This window comes from Anneissia japonica, unplaced genomic scaffold, assembly GCF_011630105.1.
Source record: "Anneissia japonica isolate Jap-2015-1 unplaced genomic scaffold, ASM1163010v1 scaffold287708_len1499824_cov190, whole genome shotgun sequence".
Taxonomy (NCBI): domain Eukaryota; kingdom Metazoa; phylum Echinodermata; class Crinoidea; order Comatulida; family Comatulidae; genus Anneissia; species Anneissia japonica.
The window spans coordinates 351107-370681 of NW_022752295.1; the positions used below are offsets into that span (position 1 = coordinate 351107).

The following is a 19575-nucleotide window of genomic DNA, read 5'->3' on the forward strand; positions in this document are numbered from 1 at the left end:
AGCAAAGTAAAAAACAAAGCTAAATGGTTACTGACTTATATGAATTTGTTTATGTCTAAAAAGAGTAGAAATCACACACAAAAAAGTTGTTTCAGAGACATAAAACATGTAATTGAATATCTAAGCCCTTTTTTTAGTAATAAATGGGTTTTTTTTGTATATTTTATGGACACTACATGTACTACTCTACTTGGTCCTGATGTCTAGTTATTTCTAAGTACCTACATAATATGTATGTACATATGCATCCATATAAATAATGTTAATAATATATCTGTGAAAATCCATATTACCATGCATGTATATATCATACATATATATAATGTTATATGTATGTATATACACATACATTTAAATATATACATATGAGAGTACACATGAAACATGTATGTGCATGCGCACACATTATGTGCATAAAATCACATTAACACGTAGATAAATTTGAGTGCAATGCATTACCCTGCTTGGTTATTTTCATTTTTTCTTTGTTTTAACACACAATGATATTCATAAATTATGCCAAAAAGTCACGCCACAAATTTTACAGAAGTGCAGAAGATTAGATCCCCTTTGGAACCACAGTCTGCCAATAACAAACATGCTACATAAAAATGGCGCTACATCAAATGGTGCTACATCACATTTAACATCTAATTAAACTGCTAATTTACTGCTTATCTATTATTACTCACAAAATTACTTTACAAGACCTTTTTATGGAAAGTCCAGACGATTTTATATTGCAAAATGGCGCATAATTTACACTTCATTAGATTTTTGTTCAACTCACAATAAGTTTTTGTATAAAAGAAACATTTTTTCAGAATTCGTTTTTGAATTTCATACTGACAGAGAAAAGAAGAATGGCCAATATATTTACCCAGATTTTTGCATTCAAGTAAAGTAATTAAATATAATGTTTGTAGGATGTAACAAATATTTAAGTTTCCACTCTTTACTTGATAAACTGATTTGGAATTTAAGATGGACCAGTATTTTAGACTTTAAAATTTCATTCTAAATAAATTAAAGATACTCTGTGTTGACAATTTCTTTTGAGTATATACTATTGCAATATGCTGATATATTTTTGGAATATTTACATGCTACTGGAAACACTAACGAATGTAAGAGCATAGGCTAGTTATTCACATCAAAGTTAACCATTCTAGGGCAATTAACTTGATATTTCCAGTGACCCTGACATTGGGGCAGTTGTCTTTCAGAGGGCTACTATCTTATAGCTACTCTGGAAAGGCTACTGTTTTGTGGGTAATCTGGTGAAGGTTTATATTTTTGGGTTATGAGGGCTACTGTTATGTGGCTACCTCATGAAAAATATTGATTTGAGGCTACCCTGGAAGGACTGCCAATTTTGTGGCTACCCTGGTGGGAATACTGTTTTGTGGCTATCCTGAAAAGCTTTACACCAGCTCACAATATACTGTAATAAGCACTATAGTAGGACTTAAAATGTATGACATTTAAGACTGTTGATTCACTTCAACAATTTCTAACTCTGCAGATGTGCCCATACCTTTGCATCATTATATTTTTTAATAATAATACACATTGTGCATTAAAGACGAGTGCAACATCAGTTCCACTTTAGACTTCTGCTATATAAAAGCAGCAAACATCATCACAAGTGTTAAACTCATTGTTACGCATGTTCTTTTTAGTCTCCATTTTCCCTGTCAGCAAATATTCCGTTCCCCTTCACTCATTCGATAATAGTTTTAGAAATGCTTTCTTCAATCACCATGCCTTTGGTATGTTTAGCGTCCTCTATAGTTTCAGAATGTTCACTTTGGTCAGTGTACAGGTTTCAGAGCAGTTTCTTTCCTCTTGCAAAATCTGTCCTTGCATCATTGCACTTTTTTTGCAACATCATTTCATAGATTTAAACCATCAACACTGTTGCTTATCACTTTCCCTGTCACTTTACTCTCGGAGACATTTCCAATAATTTAAAGAAGTTATCAATAAATGTTTCTCTGTAAATCATAGGAAATAGTTTGTTCATTTTTTTAATTATAATCAAATAAATATTAATTCTTGTGCCATATTTCGAGACAGGAACTGTAGAAATAATTTTCTTGGAATATACTCATTATCTGCAAATTTTAAATTTGTTTGCATCAAGGATTTCCAACAATGATAAATAGCAGAGCATTGTTGACTACTGCAGTTAGTTATTGAAGTCATGTGCGTGTTTAAAATATTTGTACATCCTCATCCACGCAAGTGTTGTTGGCACATTCTCTATATAACCATTGGCACTATAATCATTTATATTTTGTTTGTTGAGTTCAAAGTTCAGAGGTAGCCTAGGTCAAGTGCATGATGTAATGCAGCCAAATCCGAATGACTTGAAATTCTCCAAAATGGAAAGTCGAGCTGAGGAAAAGAAGATCAAAGAAAATGTTATAATTTAAAGGGAGAACATACTTAGTAAAGATAAATATGTGTAATACAAGGAAATATTGATTATACAAAATTCAAATGATATTCATAACTTATATTTTATTAGCTTTAGAAAGGTAACTTATTTGAAATATTAGTTCCTAATTCAAAAGCAACAATAGAAATTGTGTATTAACATAACTGAGGAAAAGCAGCTGCAGCACAGATTTTACAAGTTATGCATGACTGAACACAAAGTGAAACATTACAAAATAATATGCTTTTAAGAAACCAATTCTAAACATACTGAAAGTTTTATAACAATGTATCAAAACATACTCAATCATTTGTGTTTTTCTTTAGAATATTAACGTTGTCATCATACAATCATTATTGGAATGACACAATAGAGTCCAGTAAGTCAGCATGTAGGTCTGGAAAAAGTGTGAGTACTTACTGACTTGGCTGCTTGTTCTTCATCTCGTCCATCCCCTATTGCCACATATGTTACTTTACGACCAAATCTTGATACAATCCTTTCAAAGCAGCTCTCTTTACCAATCTTAGTTGCACTATAAATATTCTCAATAGGGAACACACCCCCTAGTCCATACAGAAGAACTTTCGCAACGGCTGGCACCAGTTGAGTTGTTGTCACTAATACATTTGTACAGTTTTTCCTGCAAAATTAAAGGTATGTATCTGTTTTAACACAGTTCTGTGAATAAATACAAAGAATTTACAGAAATTTGTTGTCATTAATTGGAGTTACATTGAAACATCTTTGAATGGCCAACATGCTATATTCAAGTTTACTATAGCTTATTAAACACTATATTATTATTCTTAATCAATTTCTTTATGGTTCTGCTTTATGAATGCAATGCACATGTTGGTGGTGTGTTAACTGATTAAAAAAGTTAATGTCAAAACAATAAAAAAGAAGTATAGTAATTACCAAGTGCAAACAGATTTGTACATACCTTGATGCAACAATTGAGAGTGATTTTAAAGCTAGGCTAAGCCAGGAGTCTGTCATGCCTTCTATTTCAGCTCTAAGTTGCAGCCATGTTTCCCTTTTCTGTGGTCCAAGTAAGCCTGTTTAAAAAACAAGAAAATTTTAATAGACAGTATATGTTTCATGGATCAAAACTTGCAAAAAGTAGAGACACTCTAATCATCTCATTCTTCTGTGACTCGTTTCTATGTACGTAATGTGCAAAAATTGGAAGAGTAGAGGGTTGATGTAAGTGCTCAGTGTTATCTATGTACTTTTGGCAATTCTGTACCAAAAAAAAAGAGAAAGCACCAATTAGTTTAGTTGATGTGTTTAGTGAAAATCCTTTGTAAGAAGAGACACTATTATATTAAATTCTTATGCACCTCCTGTGTTGTTCTTGTAGCTTGCATACATTTCCTTTATTCTTCTATATCTGAAGGCTAGTTTTCTCATCCAGTCTACACCTCCACGAACTCCTGTTGCTAAACATAAATTTGCACTTGTAGCGGCTGCATGAAATCCATCTGTTTGGAAGTTATAATTCCTATTTGAATAAAAAGAGAAACATTATTTATTATAAAATTATGTATCTGCAAGAAAATATATCCATATATAAATTGCATGGAAGAAAAGTTACAAAAACAAGAAGATATGTGAATGTAAATAATAAATATATAGAAAATTATAAATTTGTGGTAGGAAATACCTATATTCGAACCATAAATGCATCAATTTATGTAAACTCATGCATAGAAATGTACCAATAAAGTATATATCAATAAAAGTACCATATATTAGGAAATTTATCTATATAACCATAAAAATTGTTTTCTTACGATAATTCTTGACCATTATCGTCTGATGCTACATCATCTATGTGAACCTGATCACATTCCTGAAAGACAGAAGAATGACAAAATATATATAATTACAACAGAAATTATATTAATAAAATTAATGAAATGATGAGGATAATGACAACAATAATATAGATAATGACGATTTTGTCGATAACCAATCACTTTAGTCAATAAATTAATGTGTCAGTGAGTCAATCAATCAATCAACCCATCAATCAATCAGCGGTTATTGAAATGATTCATATTTGTTCAAACAAATTGAGTATCTTTTTACATCACTGATATGTACACCATACTAAGAATAGAATGAAAATACAAACACAGAGGTTAAGATGATTAGCAGGGGGGGCAACACCTGTCTTAGGGATGGCTACCACTATCACCATACCAAAATGATTGTGATGAACATGCTTGTCCACATCGCATCTAATCTCTTTACGCCAAATTGTGGAGATTGACAAAAATACCAGGATGTGTTGTGATCAATACTTAGCAATTAAATTATTGTATAACAATTTCTTGCACCGGCTGATTATAATCATACGAAATTATGAAACAACCTCAAAGATAGTGACAAGCCATCATGATTCTATATTTTAAACTTTATTAATTCGTCTTCAGGAATGACTTAAATACCTTATTTATTGATCATTATAATTAATAATACCCTAATTGATTAAAATCCTTATTAGTACAGGAGACAAACTCCTTGAGAGACTCATTCCAAATATTGTTCGAATAACAAAAAAGTTTTATATTACTAACACTTGCCCTGACCTTGGAAATCTATTTTCTTTGTTTAAACCTCACTCCAAAATTTAAGTTCAATGCTAGGAACAACAAAGAACAAAAAATATAAATTGATGGTATTTTGTTGCATGGTGGATTCTGCAGTTCCAGTTGTTGAAATCCTGTATTTACTGCAATGAGTTCTGCCTGCAAATGCAACCAATAAGTGGGTTTGCATGATTAACTTTAATTACCCAATTTACCTCATAAAGGGACTTTTTTCATGACCTAACCACCGAATATTTTGATTTTTTATGTTCATTGATTACTCCAAACAAAAGGAACATGACACCTGAGAATGGTAATAGCTTATTGGCACATAAATTAACCAATCAGGGACCAGACTGCACTGACAGTGGATAAAAACTAGAGGATCAAATTTACAAACTTTTAACAATGAATTCTTAGCTGGTCATATCATATGAAAATACTAGACCAATATAAAGTTATAGCCGAATGCGATGATGGTTGTACAGTGCGCAATGCCGTATACCCGCATGATAGCAAGCAGTTAAAATCACGGCATGGGATTCTTCAGGTAAAAATCACGCCAACATGCCTTCAGCAACAACTCCATAAAATGGAAAACTGAGAAGAAATGTATCCAATCTGACAGAATTGACACCTTAACGATGAAATTGAGATCTAGATGTAGGTCAACTCAAAACTTAGATATCTTAATATCTTCTTAGAACTGTACTTCTACATGTTGAAAATACACTAACCACAAATGAATAACCATTAATTTTCCACTGAGGGGGGGGGGGGGGAGAGACAGATTATTCTTAGAAGAGTAGTACCAACCACTGTATCAATTACAGGTATATTATGCTTTCCTCCACCAATAATTTTTATTTCACAGAAAAGAGCTACCGTATGTCATAATTATAGGGTTAAAGAAAAATGGTGACCAATTTTGCATACAGTATACTGTATATTAAAATTAAATATAATACTTATATTTTCTTAATTAATTACAATGATGATTAATTAGCGATTACTAAAGAAATCCCATTCTAATTATTTTAGGTTTGATCTTGGTTAATTTATCCAAATTATATAGATGGAATTAATATGATTGACAAACGCTGCAACCTTTTAATTGGCAGAGCTTGTAAGTGTCGGACAGATTTTTCTCTTGCTGCAAAAAGAGCAGTGCCAGCGGGCAACGAATTCCCTAAATTTAGACAGCAAACACAGCCAGTGATGAAAAAAAAATTGGTCGATAATTATCACTTTCATTCAATTCATAAAGTGAGTCTTTATGGAATGACGTGGTAATTTGCTCGCAGAAATGAAAAAATGTTCCAGCTAATAGGCATGTGGGCTTGGCCAAAGTTGTGGTTCACAACTCGCCCTGCGGGTGTTTCTTTTTCATCTACAGCTGACAAGTCAAATTCCTGTCGAAACAAGCGAGCCATTGCAGGCTTCAGAACTTCACCGCGTTCTCTACAAGCCCCCGCAGGTCGCTAATTCTACAGAAAGGTGAGCAGAGGTTAAACTAAACAAGCTAAGCAGAGACTGTTTTTGCACCATTTCTATCAATTAATGATGCCTAGTTGCCTTATCATACACTACTCATATTCACTCTTATTCAGTGCACAACAGCCAATTCTACAGCCTCTTAACTATGTCTCGTACACTTCACTGAACACCAGCTGAAAATTAGGGGCAAATATTTCGTCCTAGACAAGATAATATGTAAAATGACATTAGGCCAGCCTCCTTGGTTGTATTAGCTATGGCCCAAGGCATATTGTTTCACCCCTGTTGCCTTGCTTTTCAATCTAACAAGCAACTCAAGGAGAAAATTCAATTGGTCACAATGAATTCATGCATTATGGGTAAATTGGGAAAATCCATTGGATAAACCATCGTTAATGAATATAAAAACAAAACTAATTTAGAAGATAAAGGTGTTTATTATGTTTTATTATAAGCATGCTATGTGGTATCTTGGAAACTGCCAAACACAGTAAGAATCCTACAGATATCATGCACAGAATATTATGAATTTGACAAAAGAAGACTTTAATGAAGATTTATAGACCTAACAATAACATGTATTGGAAACATGAATAAAACTGTCTCATAAAACAATTACTTAGTGGCCTGAAAACTTTGGCTTACTCTCCTTTAGGATTACATAAAAGAATGAGCCTTCATCAGATGGAGAAGGCCTAATAAATGTTGATTGAAACCATGAAATGCTATTTTACTTGATCTCCACATGTCTGCAAAGTCGTCCAACAATCTTTTATTAACTTAACCTTACTCATTAAGTTGTTCATCCACAATTTCAATTGTCTGAACAATCACATACTAATCTGCTGCCCTCTAGTGTTAACTAAATCAACAGCATTGGGAATCAAAGTACAGTACATGAATATGGCTGATATTGTATTTTTATAATCATTTTTTGTGATTGTAAGTTGCTTGGCACTGTAACGGTAATTGAAATACATAAGTGTGCAAATCTAATTTTAAACTTATTTTATAAATAGTGTTATTGAATTTCCGATTCAATTACATATTCTGGGTCATCGATCAAGGTCTTTTTTGAAGTTGTGTCATAAACCTATTATCACTTTATTGACCAAAGAAGGTTTGACATTGGCTTGAACCAAAGTTTCTTTTTATTCATTTCATAATGTTACATAAGATACATAGGCAAAAACAGAATATGAACCACCAACATTTCGATTACAAGTGAATTCATTGATTCTCCCTACCACAAGAATGTAGTTGAAATGATTTTCTGGCAAAAAGATAATCTTTTGGAAATTTATCAATAATAATAAATATTTATAGGGTCTGCTCTTACAATAAAAGTATCTTAAGTCATGCAACAACGATGCAAGATAAAGAAACAAAGGAAAAGACACTATGAACTTTAAGGTCTGCTTAAATTCAACAACCATTATTTCCAGGAAATTAAGGGAAGCTTGCTAGATTAAAACTCAAAAATGTAAATTTAATAATATGGCAGTATCTAAGCTAAACAAAAAGTCTATTAAAACACAATTTTTGTTCACTCTAATGAAAAATCATTAAATTTTTACAGCTAGTTGTTGGTGACATCATGACTTAACACTTTCATTAAATTTACATAATAAAAAACTTTTCTGATTTATGAAAATTGGTTAAAAACATTGCCTTGTTAATAAGTCTATATTAGGCAATGAAGATATTTGAGAATAGAATGCACACAACACCCAAGCTCACCCTGGAAGGCGGAATATGATTGATAGTCATTCAAAGTCGGCATAGCTTCAATGAACAACATCAGGCATGATTATCAACAGAAATTCAAATATAGTTTTTTCACCAACGCTTTCCCTCTTAATTTATCACTCACTCCTCTTCTGTAATGCTCATTTCACCGCCCACATCATCATTCATTTATCTTTGTTGGAATGTATTTCATAAACCCTGGCAAATTACTGGCTATTATTTAAAACACCCCCTCACTTCATAAGACATTTAGCTAATAATACTCAATAGGTAACTTTCACCTTAATTTTTCATATTAATCAAAATGTTGAGTATTTATTGCTGGGTGTAAATCAAATTTTAAATATACTGTAAATCAAACACAAATTTCTACTAAAACAAAAAAATTCTTTCACAATATATAGATATTTATTTAAGAACTATATTTCAAGAGAGTGACCATCTAGGATTTAGGGAACTTGTAATTGTGAAGACTGCCATGCATGAGTGAATTCAGCTCAGGTTTACACCTCATGTGAAGAAGTCTCTGCTGAATCAGCCGCAAAAATATTTTTCATATTCCAATGTATATTGATTTGATTGTTGTTATGTTTTGATACAATTCACTTACCTCTAAATCATTGAAAAACAGATGAGTATCAGCAAGGTTAAAGATCATCTCTTCCATTCGCAAACCAAGAGATACCGAAGATGGCGCATCCTAACATAAAGATAAAAATATAAAAACTTAGTATTATTTCATTTGTCCCTTTAATTCCACATTCTTGATACAAATTTTGATAAAAACATAACAATCATGGAACATTGACCAACACGAATACATTCAATGAATTACGATTTGGGTGGGAACTGAACGTCTCCATATTTGGTGTCATATCACAAGACCATGCAAGTGATTTCAATTTCATCACTTCATTTGATTTCTTGGCTAAAAAACTTTCCTTCCTTAATATTATATTTGTCTATTACATCAATTAGACCTAACATATAATTTTTCTTCTCTTTTTATGAATAAATATTAATCTGTTAATAGTCATTGGTATAATTATCACCTGAGAATGAGTAAAAGCAAAGGATTGCAAGCAAATTCTAATCTACACCTTTAACGCCTAATCATTCGTCCATTACTCAACACATCTCCCTAGGTTCCTAATTACCGCTATTCTTCCACATAAAGTAAAACATCAATCATTCACTCCATTGTATTCCTTTCATCTGCATGCACCTTCCATTCCTACCTACATCTGGTCATTGACCCAGTCCTATATCTGCTCATCAAATATATTAAAATTCACAACAATATCCTGCTCTCGGCTACCACTATTCTCCTGATTTGTCTATTGCTGAATATTGTTATACTGTATATTATTAGTCTAGAGTACCTTATATTCATTTATTATTTCTCATAATAGTAACTGAAGAATTCATATAATAGTATTATAGATGTACGGAGCTTGAAAAAAAGTTAATCATTAATTTGATTAGATAAATAAATGGAATGGCATCATATAATTATCAGAATTAAATATGTTGCCTATCATCCACTTGGCTGTAAATGATATGTTTATATTAAATCATTCCAATTCCAAAACAAACATATATACAAGGTGCTGATCAGTATTTTTTCCACCAAACTATTACTGACTTATTAAGTTTCCATTTAAAATAAAACATTTTACCAATAAAAATACATCAACATTCCTGATGGAACAAATGGTTGTAGAACATGTCAATCAAATGTAATTTGTATCTCTCTCCTTTTTGCTGGTATCTTTGCCAGATTGATTGTAGGCTACTCATTTTGTGTTTATGATTGTTCTTTGTTATTTGTGCAGTTAATACATTTTTTCAAATCTAAGTCTATTTTATTCAATCATATTCATATCCATTCATGATTATCTACCTATTGTGTTCACTTCTTACCAAGCATACAAGGTCATTTTTTTTTTTCATTTTTAAAGTAGAATGCAGATTTAGGAGCTGACACACAAATGATACATTAATACATTACATAATGTAGAAATTTGCTACTAAAGTAGAATAAAAAGAAAAATAAAATATTATACAGCGTTTAGTGTCATCCCCTCACAACCATCGAATCAAGACCAACTTTTTAATTTTAAGTTAAAATTTTACACAAATTATCCAATGAGTTTTAAGGAATTCTGTTGGTAGCTTAACTAAGATGGAGCAATTATGAAAACAAATATATAAACAATAAATTTTCTATCAGTTTTATTAGCACCAAAAAACAATGTTATTTGAGCGTTTTAACTGTTTGTTCTTATTGCTGGCTGGAAACAAGTCATGTTTTACATAGCCAATAAATAAATAAATAAAATATATAGAAAATATCCACTATTACATCTGAGTGTTTATCTAAAATACAAATTAAAGATTGTATGCTAAGGAGAGCATGGCATTTCATACATGTGGACCAACGTCAACATATTTTTGCTTGTTCGATTGTTATTAAGATATGACGCTGACATTAATGGCAGAACTCAAAATTCAGTCAACATCATTAGTGCCTTGTTATTCTCGGCAATATAAGGCAATCTGTTGGTAGCTTAGATTTGTGGGTGGGACCTCAAAATACATGAAAGAATTCCAGACAATTTGCAATTAAGCTTAATTTCAAATAATGATCCAGTAATTAAATATTTTGTTGGAGAGAAAGAGAAATAAAATTCATTGATGAATGAGTTTAAAATATTTATCAATGCCATTTTATAGTTTCTGTTATAATTATAATTCTGACCAAATTTTGATTTATTTATTCCAAACTTCCTTGAAAGGTTACTGTGTTTATCCTGAAATCCTTGGCACCAACTTGAAATGTCCATTTCCTGGTACTGTAGATATGGCCATCAGCTGATTGTGCTTTGTTTTGTTCAAAATTCACAACAAAAAAATAAAAAAAAAATCAGGCAAATGTCAAGTAAAACTCATTGTTTTAATAATTTGTTTTTAATACTAAGCCGTTGTTGCTTTGTCCTTTTTAAAATTTAATTTTCATCACTGGGTTTACTTATGGGACATTAAACTTAACTATCATTATGACAAAATAGCATATGAGCATTAACATGGGTGGCTAATGTGGTGGGTGCTGATGTTGGGAGGGGGCCATGATGAAAAAGTAGGAGCCCTATCAGGGAAATGGAGGTGATTTTTAAATAATAGAGTGTAATATGAACATTACAGTTTTTAAAAACATGAACTCAAACATGTGTAACAGAAGGCACAAAAACCATCCACTACAAAATGTTTTTACATTCCTGGAATGATTAATATTTATTTATTCATCTATTAAATGACTTGAAATCGCATCAAATAGCTTGGCGTACTTTCAATTACAGGGTGAACTGTGTAAATGTTGGTAGTACATGCAAATGTTTCAACCTCATGAACTCAAAATTAGGAAGACGAAACGTGGGCTAGTGAATGCCACTCCAGAAATTTTGTTAAAAATCCAAGTCTCACGCATGCTTTCTGAAAACATTTTGTTTTGAGGGATCTTCGAGTTGTTAGTAATTATTGTCTATGCCTACTGTTATTAGATTATGATTGTTTTTTCATCAGAAAGCCATTTTACTCCGTCATCATTGATAAAATTGGCGCATAATGACAAATATTTTCACACAATACATACTGAAAGAGCTACTACTAGCTTTTTAAAAGGGTTTTAAACTTTTTTTTTAATTCAGGAGGAATTTATAAGATCAAGACTTTGTATGAAAATTCAGAAGACTCCTGATTGAATAGGAGAGTTGAAACGTCCGTTGCTGAGATGAGATTATACTGCAGTTGCTGGTATTTGCAACTGTCCTAATCTATAGGATATCCACAACAAGGAAACATTGACCTATGACATTTTTACATCATACTATGTAGGATGTAGTTTTTAAATTATTTTATCGGAATGCGAAGATGACGATATGTAGACCTTTAGAGGAAACAATGCTTAAAACAACAAGCCTACAAAATTACCATATTATGTTTCAAAGTTTAGGCCTACTACAAATCAAATTCTTCTAGTTTAGTTAAAATTAACTTCCTTCACAATTCCGAGATTACCTGTTGTTACTGTCAATAAACAATTCAAGATGGTATTCTTTGCCTAAAGCTTCAATTAAATCATTTTTGGTATGATGATTTGAAGATAGAGCACCATACAAAAATCACTTTTCCTGCACAACACTTTCCGCCCTGGGCAAAGTTACCATGGAGACGAAGGTTCATGAATCAAACTCAAAGGTCACAGTGCACATGTCTCTTAGGTCAAAGCTGTCAGTACAGAATGATTTGGAATGTAGGTCAGTTTATAACCTCAACTGTCAAAAATGATGACAACAATATAAGAAGAATATATAAAGATTAAAAATCTACAAAAAAATTTAATAAATAAGTATACAAAATATAGGCCTATACCTAACTATATCACAGTACCTGGATATTAAGATTCATGATTTATCAGTTGAAGGTGCATTATATGGGGGTGAAAGCTTCTACTACAATAAAAACATTCAGAAATATACAATGAATCAGTAAGAAGCCGAGAGCCTACGTTCCTCCTGAGCCATTCTCATGGGGCTACTAAAGTCAAAAGTTTAAACCCATTAATACTATTTTGCTTCTTTTTGTAAATCTATTCTCCGTCACTTCAAAGTTTCCAACAAAATTTGTTATTTTAATACAGAGAATATTGTTTTTATGGAAATGCCTACATTGATGTTATTATATTTATATTTTTGTATTTAAAGAGATAATGCAATTATTTTATGTTTATGGGATAAAATCATTAACAGTACAAAGATCTCAATCAAAGCTTTATACATATTTCCATTTATAAAATAGGTCTACTTATTCTATTGTGTTCCATTTACAACAATGGGATGGTAGCAGTAAGACCGGAAAGCTCAGATTCTATATATATATATATATAATAATATTATATCTGTTCATTTCTATCTGAGGATATAAAACTAGAAGAGGGAATGAGACATTTGCATCTGAAAAACAGGAGCCTTTATAAGTAGGCTTATAATAACCAATGTTTATTATACACCTACATTTACATTTACATGTACATACAAAATACAGTACTGTGCAGTACAGTTTCCATATGGTAGCATTCTTGACCAAATTGATGCAATAAATTGTCAAATCATGTTTTTTGGTATCATGTGACCCGAATACTGAGTGACACCATGGTGACACGCAGCAGATGACTGTTTCAACTTCTTAAACGTCAATCAAATATCATAGCCATGGTGATGAAAGTGTTTTAGGAGCATCAGCATTCCGTCATGTTACAAAAAAGAAAATGAAAGAAATTAAGGAGACGAAAAAAACTACTCAAGGTGTATGGAGAAGGAATACCACTGGCATGATGAACAGTTTGGATGTTTGAAGAATTTTTTTTAGCAGACTTAAAAGCAACATACAAATGATATTATATAGTACATACAAGTTGAAAGATATTTTACTTGTTAAGAAATTTGTTAAAATAAGAAAAAGAGATTATGCTATGCATCTGGAATGTTTATTATTAAAGTTATAAAAATTAGAGTAGATTTTAAGAAAGTAAATAACATTAATAATAGTAGGAATATAGTCATTTTCTCATAATGGGTATTTATTATGCTATACAATATATTAACACAGAACATAATTACTATCGTTACTGACATGAAACTACCATAGTCGATAAATAACCAATATCATTGTTTTATTTGCAACACAGAGAGCTGAGCAGAGATTTCGTTTGGAAAAGTCCATCTCAATTTACACAGAATGTATCTACTTTCACAACACTGGACACAAAGCACTACTACTAGTTACAACTACAGTATTAATACACATCTTTGATATGGTTATTAGCTGTGTCATTCAACATTATCATGCCTACCAACCAATAGAGTTCATAAGGCTATATCTATAGACTTGATTCTTACATCCTTTTTGAGATAAACTATATTTTAAAAAAATTTATGGAACTTAGTAAATATTTTTTTTCTATAAAAAAATAAAGTTTAAGAAATTATTATTTTTTTCTCCAAAATATCAATCATGATCATGATGAATATGTCATAATTAAATTATATTATTTATAGAATTCACAGAAACTTAACCTTGAAAAAAAGAGAGTAAGAACTTATACATGTTCCAAGAATTCCAATTTAAATTATCTCCACATTTGTGTTTAACTGCATTCTAAATTTTGAAGAATGATGCATTATAGTAATAGCTTATTAAATATATAATATTCACTGGTAAACACTAATTTATCTTTTATAGTACTAAATATTGTTCATTAAATGGGATATTAACACTGAACCAATTTTTTAAAACAAAATATAAACGGATTTTAGTGTATCAAGGTTGGGAAAAATTACAGCGAAATAATATTGTAGTAGGGCATGGAGTACAGAGTCAGACAAATGCCATTTACTGCGGCTGCATGCTGTTCGTAGGTCAGAAGAGGTGTCTGTGCTACTGGGTACGCTACAGGAACCAGCTGGTTGCAAAATACTGCCAATAGGGGCATGCAGTGGACCAGCACTCTTATCAAAAACAACACCTACTTGTTAGATTGAGCGGTGATGTGCTAGGCCAAGGTACCACATTAATCAAACCATTGTTAGGTCAACAAAACAACCTGTTCATTGTTCAACACAAGAACTACACCCCAAAAAAATCTAATTTTTCTTAAAGAATTGATGTCTTTTTGATCTTATCAAAACTTTGCTTCAAGAATTTTAGATTTAAAATCTGAAAAACACCTAATTCCTTACACTATTCCGGAATTCCAACTATGGTATAAAGAAAGTTGTTTTTAGCTCCAGTTTATACAATAAAAAGTGAGGAATGGTGTGTATATCTGGACAAAAACATGGTACTATAATTATATTTTTAAAATTACAGTAAATTAATTTACTTTTCTTTTATCATTATTTGTATGTTAATAATAGTAATACATTTATGTACTTACAGTGCTTTCATATAAATGAATTTGAATCATTTATTTTTATTTTATTTGGTTTATTTAATTTGTTTTTTTTAATTTTTACAAGAACTTTATAATCAAACACTGAAAACAATTAAAAATATATATTCTTTCGTTTAAACTTGAGTGCTTTAACTACGCATTGTACCTTTACTAGTTCTGTAATAATTTTCTACTGGTTTCTCAAGAATAATTGAAAGGATTAGTCTTAAAAAGAGCTGTCGGTCAATAATTGCATTTTAATAGACCACTAACACCTTGTAAGTCCTTAACTACGCTTTCCCTGCTTCTAAACCCACGATAATAACGCCTGATTTACGCGTACCTTGCAAGTTAGAAGATCCATCGTCATGCCTACATCTTTGTTGTGTGCGAAAGAGTAATGGTAAGCATAGCTCGTTGAAAGTTAGATTTATCAGTATACTTAAAGTAGCTATTTCTCAGACTATAGCAATGAGAAGTATAATTGCTTTTCATTTGCTTTGATTATTTAAATGCGTAGAAACTGATTAGCAGATGACAGATTTACATCGAGTGCTGATGGAGAATAACTACGTGGACAAAAGCTGTCATCGAGTCCAGATCAACCTGTCATGTTTGTAGCGCTACATCATCAAATAGTATTAATTCAACATCATGTACACCGTTTAACGACGCACTTCTATCGTTAGTTTCCTACATTCAACACATAGGGTGGTATAACTCACACATTATGTGATTGGCAATAGCTTTAAAAGTTGCTATCAATGTATTTGATTATTTATACTATTATTAAGTCTTATTCTAATTGCTAAATGTATGAATATAATTTTTAATATTATTATTTTGTAAAGAATTTTATCAGATTCAGTGTGAAATTTCAATTTAACTTTTATTATTATTGTTATTACTATTATATTCTTTTATTATATCTATTATTTTACTATATAATTTATTATGATTACTACAATATTTTAATAATATTAACTATTATTAATATTACAATTTAATACATTTAACTGATACATATAAATGAGCTAAATATTTACTGAATATTTTTATGCTGTGTATAGCATGTTATAGGGCAGACAAATTCTAGGTCACCAAAATTACAATGAGATACAGTAGTATATAAGCAACTAGGTGGCTACTGTATATGCCTAGCCTAGTTGCCGACACATCTTGGTCTAGCAAGATAGAATGACAAAGTAGTCCTAATAATGTTGCGATAGCCTTCCTGGCCTTTCTGCTTCAACATCCTGTTGTTTTCTCTGCTTTTATCTCGAGTAAAAATGTTGAATGCTACAAAAGATAAAGAGCTGAAGTATCAAGACCGCAATCAGAAAAGTTGACATCTAAGCAAATTTGAACATAGAATAGGTTGATTGGTCAGTGCCCACTATGCCAGAAGAATTAGTCTGTCATCAAACAATGGAAAAGAAGTTGGCACTTAATTGAATTTTGGGGGAGGGATAGGAGAAAAAAACCATGCAAAACACACTATGAATAGGCCTACACAATGTGGTTAATTAAATGAAATAGATCAACAGAATAAAAAGAATTTGTTTAAATAATTTTAATAATTAAAAATAATACTTATCTAGTGATACCAGAACAAGTTTTAGGCCTCTAATACTATTCATTAATATTATTAGTATCTTCTGTAACAGACTGTACTTTTTAAAATTAAACTTTAATTATATGTATTTTCATTTGATTGATTCTGAAGTGAGACCTCATTTCCTAAAGAGACAACACTAGCTACTTATACTGTACTCCATAAATCAAATGTAATCTTTTACCAACTCCCATCACACCAAAGCTATTTGCAGTTAATCCTATTTAATCTCCCTTAATCCCTGTACAAATCCAGGATCAAATAAACACAAGCCAACCACAAATCCCAAATGATCTTGTAATTGCTGCATGTACCTCTGGCATCTCTGACCTTTGAACCACTAGGGGTAATAATTACTCCACTGAGAGGCTCAAAAGGAAAAAAGTACAACTGTCGGGTTAATCATGCAGTTATAAGGCTAACTGTTAAAAAAAAATACTAAACTTAATGCATTTTAACTGAGTTCTATTGAATGTTAAAAACAAACATTTCTTAAACCAGAACCCTGCGGTTGGGTACGTTCCTTTGTACACAAAAACTAAACACAAATTTGGGAATTGCGATAATTAATAGTCACCAAAGTCATTCATTGCATTTTGCCAAACTTAGTTGTACTTGCCAATTTTTAGTTATCATGGTAAAACTTGGTTTAGGCCTAATGTGATTTGAAAAACTTGTAATTAGTTTGAACATGGAGGTATAGGTCTATTGTTCTATGTAAAGCCTACTACTGATGTTATCGCGATGAAAACAAAATGTCGGCAAACTTTTTCCTGACGCATGCGCAAATCAAAATTTGGACTAAAAAACGACTCAAAACTGGTGGTAGAGGGTATATGTCTTATCACGTACAGCTTACGTTTTCTATCTAACCGAAAAAACAAACATTTCTTATGCAATTACATGTCCACCAGTACCTCTTGGCACAATGTATACCCGTGCAAGGCACCGTTTAGGAGCCAATTTTTTTAACAGACCTACAGACAGGTTGTTGCCATACATACACACACACATTTCACATCTGTATCATCCCAATAGTTCCTTTGTGACCCAAGGTCACAATAACAATAATAATGCAATATTTTTATGTGCAATTTGCTTTCATTTGAAGATACCTATTAATCTGTTATTTTTTATGGTGAGATTTATTATTATTTTAAATATTTATAGCAACCAGTAACTTTTACCTATTTTACACTTACCAGAAACATTGCAATACTTTTGTTTACAAAGCAATCCAGTTGTTATTAGAATATATCTACCAGCATATTGTCTCTTAAATTAAACTAAGAAAGTGATTTCAATCATAACTGATATTGTTTAGGTGTTGAATTATTACATGCAGAAAAAAAAAATTTTAACTGTGACTATGGAAAATTAGTGATCTAATCATAAATGATCTGTTGATGGTATTGAAGTAACAAGATACAATTTTGCAGAAAAAAAATAATAAAGTCAACCGATATATCTTTGGACAATAAGTGATTTAATCACTTTTGATTTTATTAATATGTTGACGTAATAAGATACAATATTCATAACAAGACAAAAACATTTTAGTCAATATGCCTGGATAATACATGATTTAGATAGGCCTATAATTTATAGAAAGAGAGGTGAAGTAAGCACGCCACAGTTTTGAAATTTATGTACAAGAAAAGAAGTTTGTGATTTTGGCAATAAAATTTTGTTCCCCTGGTTGTCCATTTGTTTCTAGGCTTAATCTAGTAATTATGATGGTTGCTAATAACATGTTTGTTTAGTTTAACCCTGTTGACAAGATAGATTCAAAAGTGAAAAACTCTCAGCAAAAAGTAAAACAGAAAATATTTTTGGAGAGCTGATTATCATGTTTATTGGAAGTGAAGTTTTCTGGATCAGAGCCTGAATGCAAACAATAGCATGAGTCTGTGTTATCATTGGTAACAATTAACCCAGTTGGAGCGAGAAAGTAAGAATATTGCTGATGGCATATGGATCTGCAACACTTCCGCCATTGGATTTAAAATGCAAGCCAGAGACAGCTCGATATAGATGTGACACCCTAATTAGAGGGGAAAAAGACGACGACAAAAAGCAGCTGTGTTAAGAAAGATAATTGATAGTTTAAGACTTAAAAATAATGATGTTTTTATTAAAGATTAATATTGGTAACCTCTAATGAGACATGTCGTTAGGGATGATGATGATAGTATAACAGTAAAGGTAAATTTAACGAAGATGTTCACTATAATGGTAATAAATGATGACAATCATGAGGGCGATGATGTTGATGATAGTAATATTGATGATGAAGGTGATAGTAGCAATAGCACAATGACGAATATATGATAGTAAGTGGTACTGATGAAGCAGAAATGCTATTACTAGTATGTGATGATTGTGATGATAATAAGAACAAAATCCATTAGCATATCTTGGAAGAAATTCATCTGGGTAATTTACTCACTTTTAAAGACATTTCGTCCATTTTCGACGAACTTCATCAGTTAACTGATGTGTTGTTATAGTCATTACATCATCGCAGGTGTCGTGTGATGTATTGCCTTGTTCTTGTGGTTAGAATGACTATATTTATTACAGTATTGACTATGAGATAACCAGATGAATTTCTTCCAAGATATACATTCAAAACACAACCCAGAGGACACGGAACTGGGGGAGGGGGATGTTGCATTAT

At 31.5% G+C, this 19575-nt stretch overlaps 1 protein-coding gene across 3 annotated transcripts in view; it reads right to left on the reverse strand.

The window, feature by feature from the left end:
* Positions 1-6: 6 nt before the first annotated feature.
* LOC117122203 (eyes absent homolog 1-like) overlaps positions 7-19575 on the reverse strand; it is an 83624-nt gene continuing 64055 nt past the window's right edge. For all 3 annotated transcript variants that reach the window (XM_033267709.1, XM_033267707.1, XM_033267708.1), the window contains 6 exons: positions 8900-8989; positions 4243-4301; positions 3790-3950; positions 3390-3504; positions 2864-3086; positions 7-2400 (listed from right to left, as the gene is read on the reverse strand). In XM_033267709.1, the coding sequence (XP_033123600.1) occupies positions 2320-2400; positions 2864-3086; positions 3390-3504; positions 3790-3950; positions 4243-4301; positions 8900-8989 (729 nt within the window). In that variant the 3' untranslated portion in view covers positions 7-2319. The remainder of the gene's footprint in view (positions 2401-2863; positions 3087-3389; positions 3505-3789; positions 3951-4242; positions 4302-8899; positions 8990-19575) is intronic.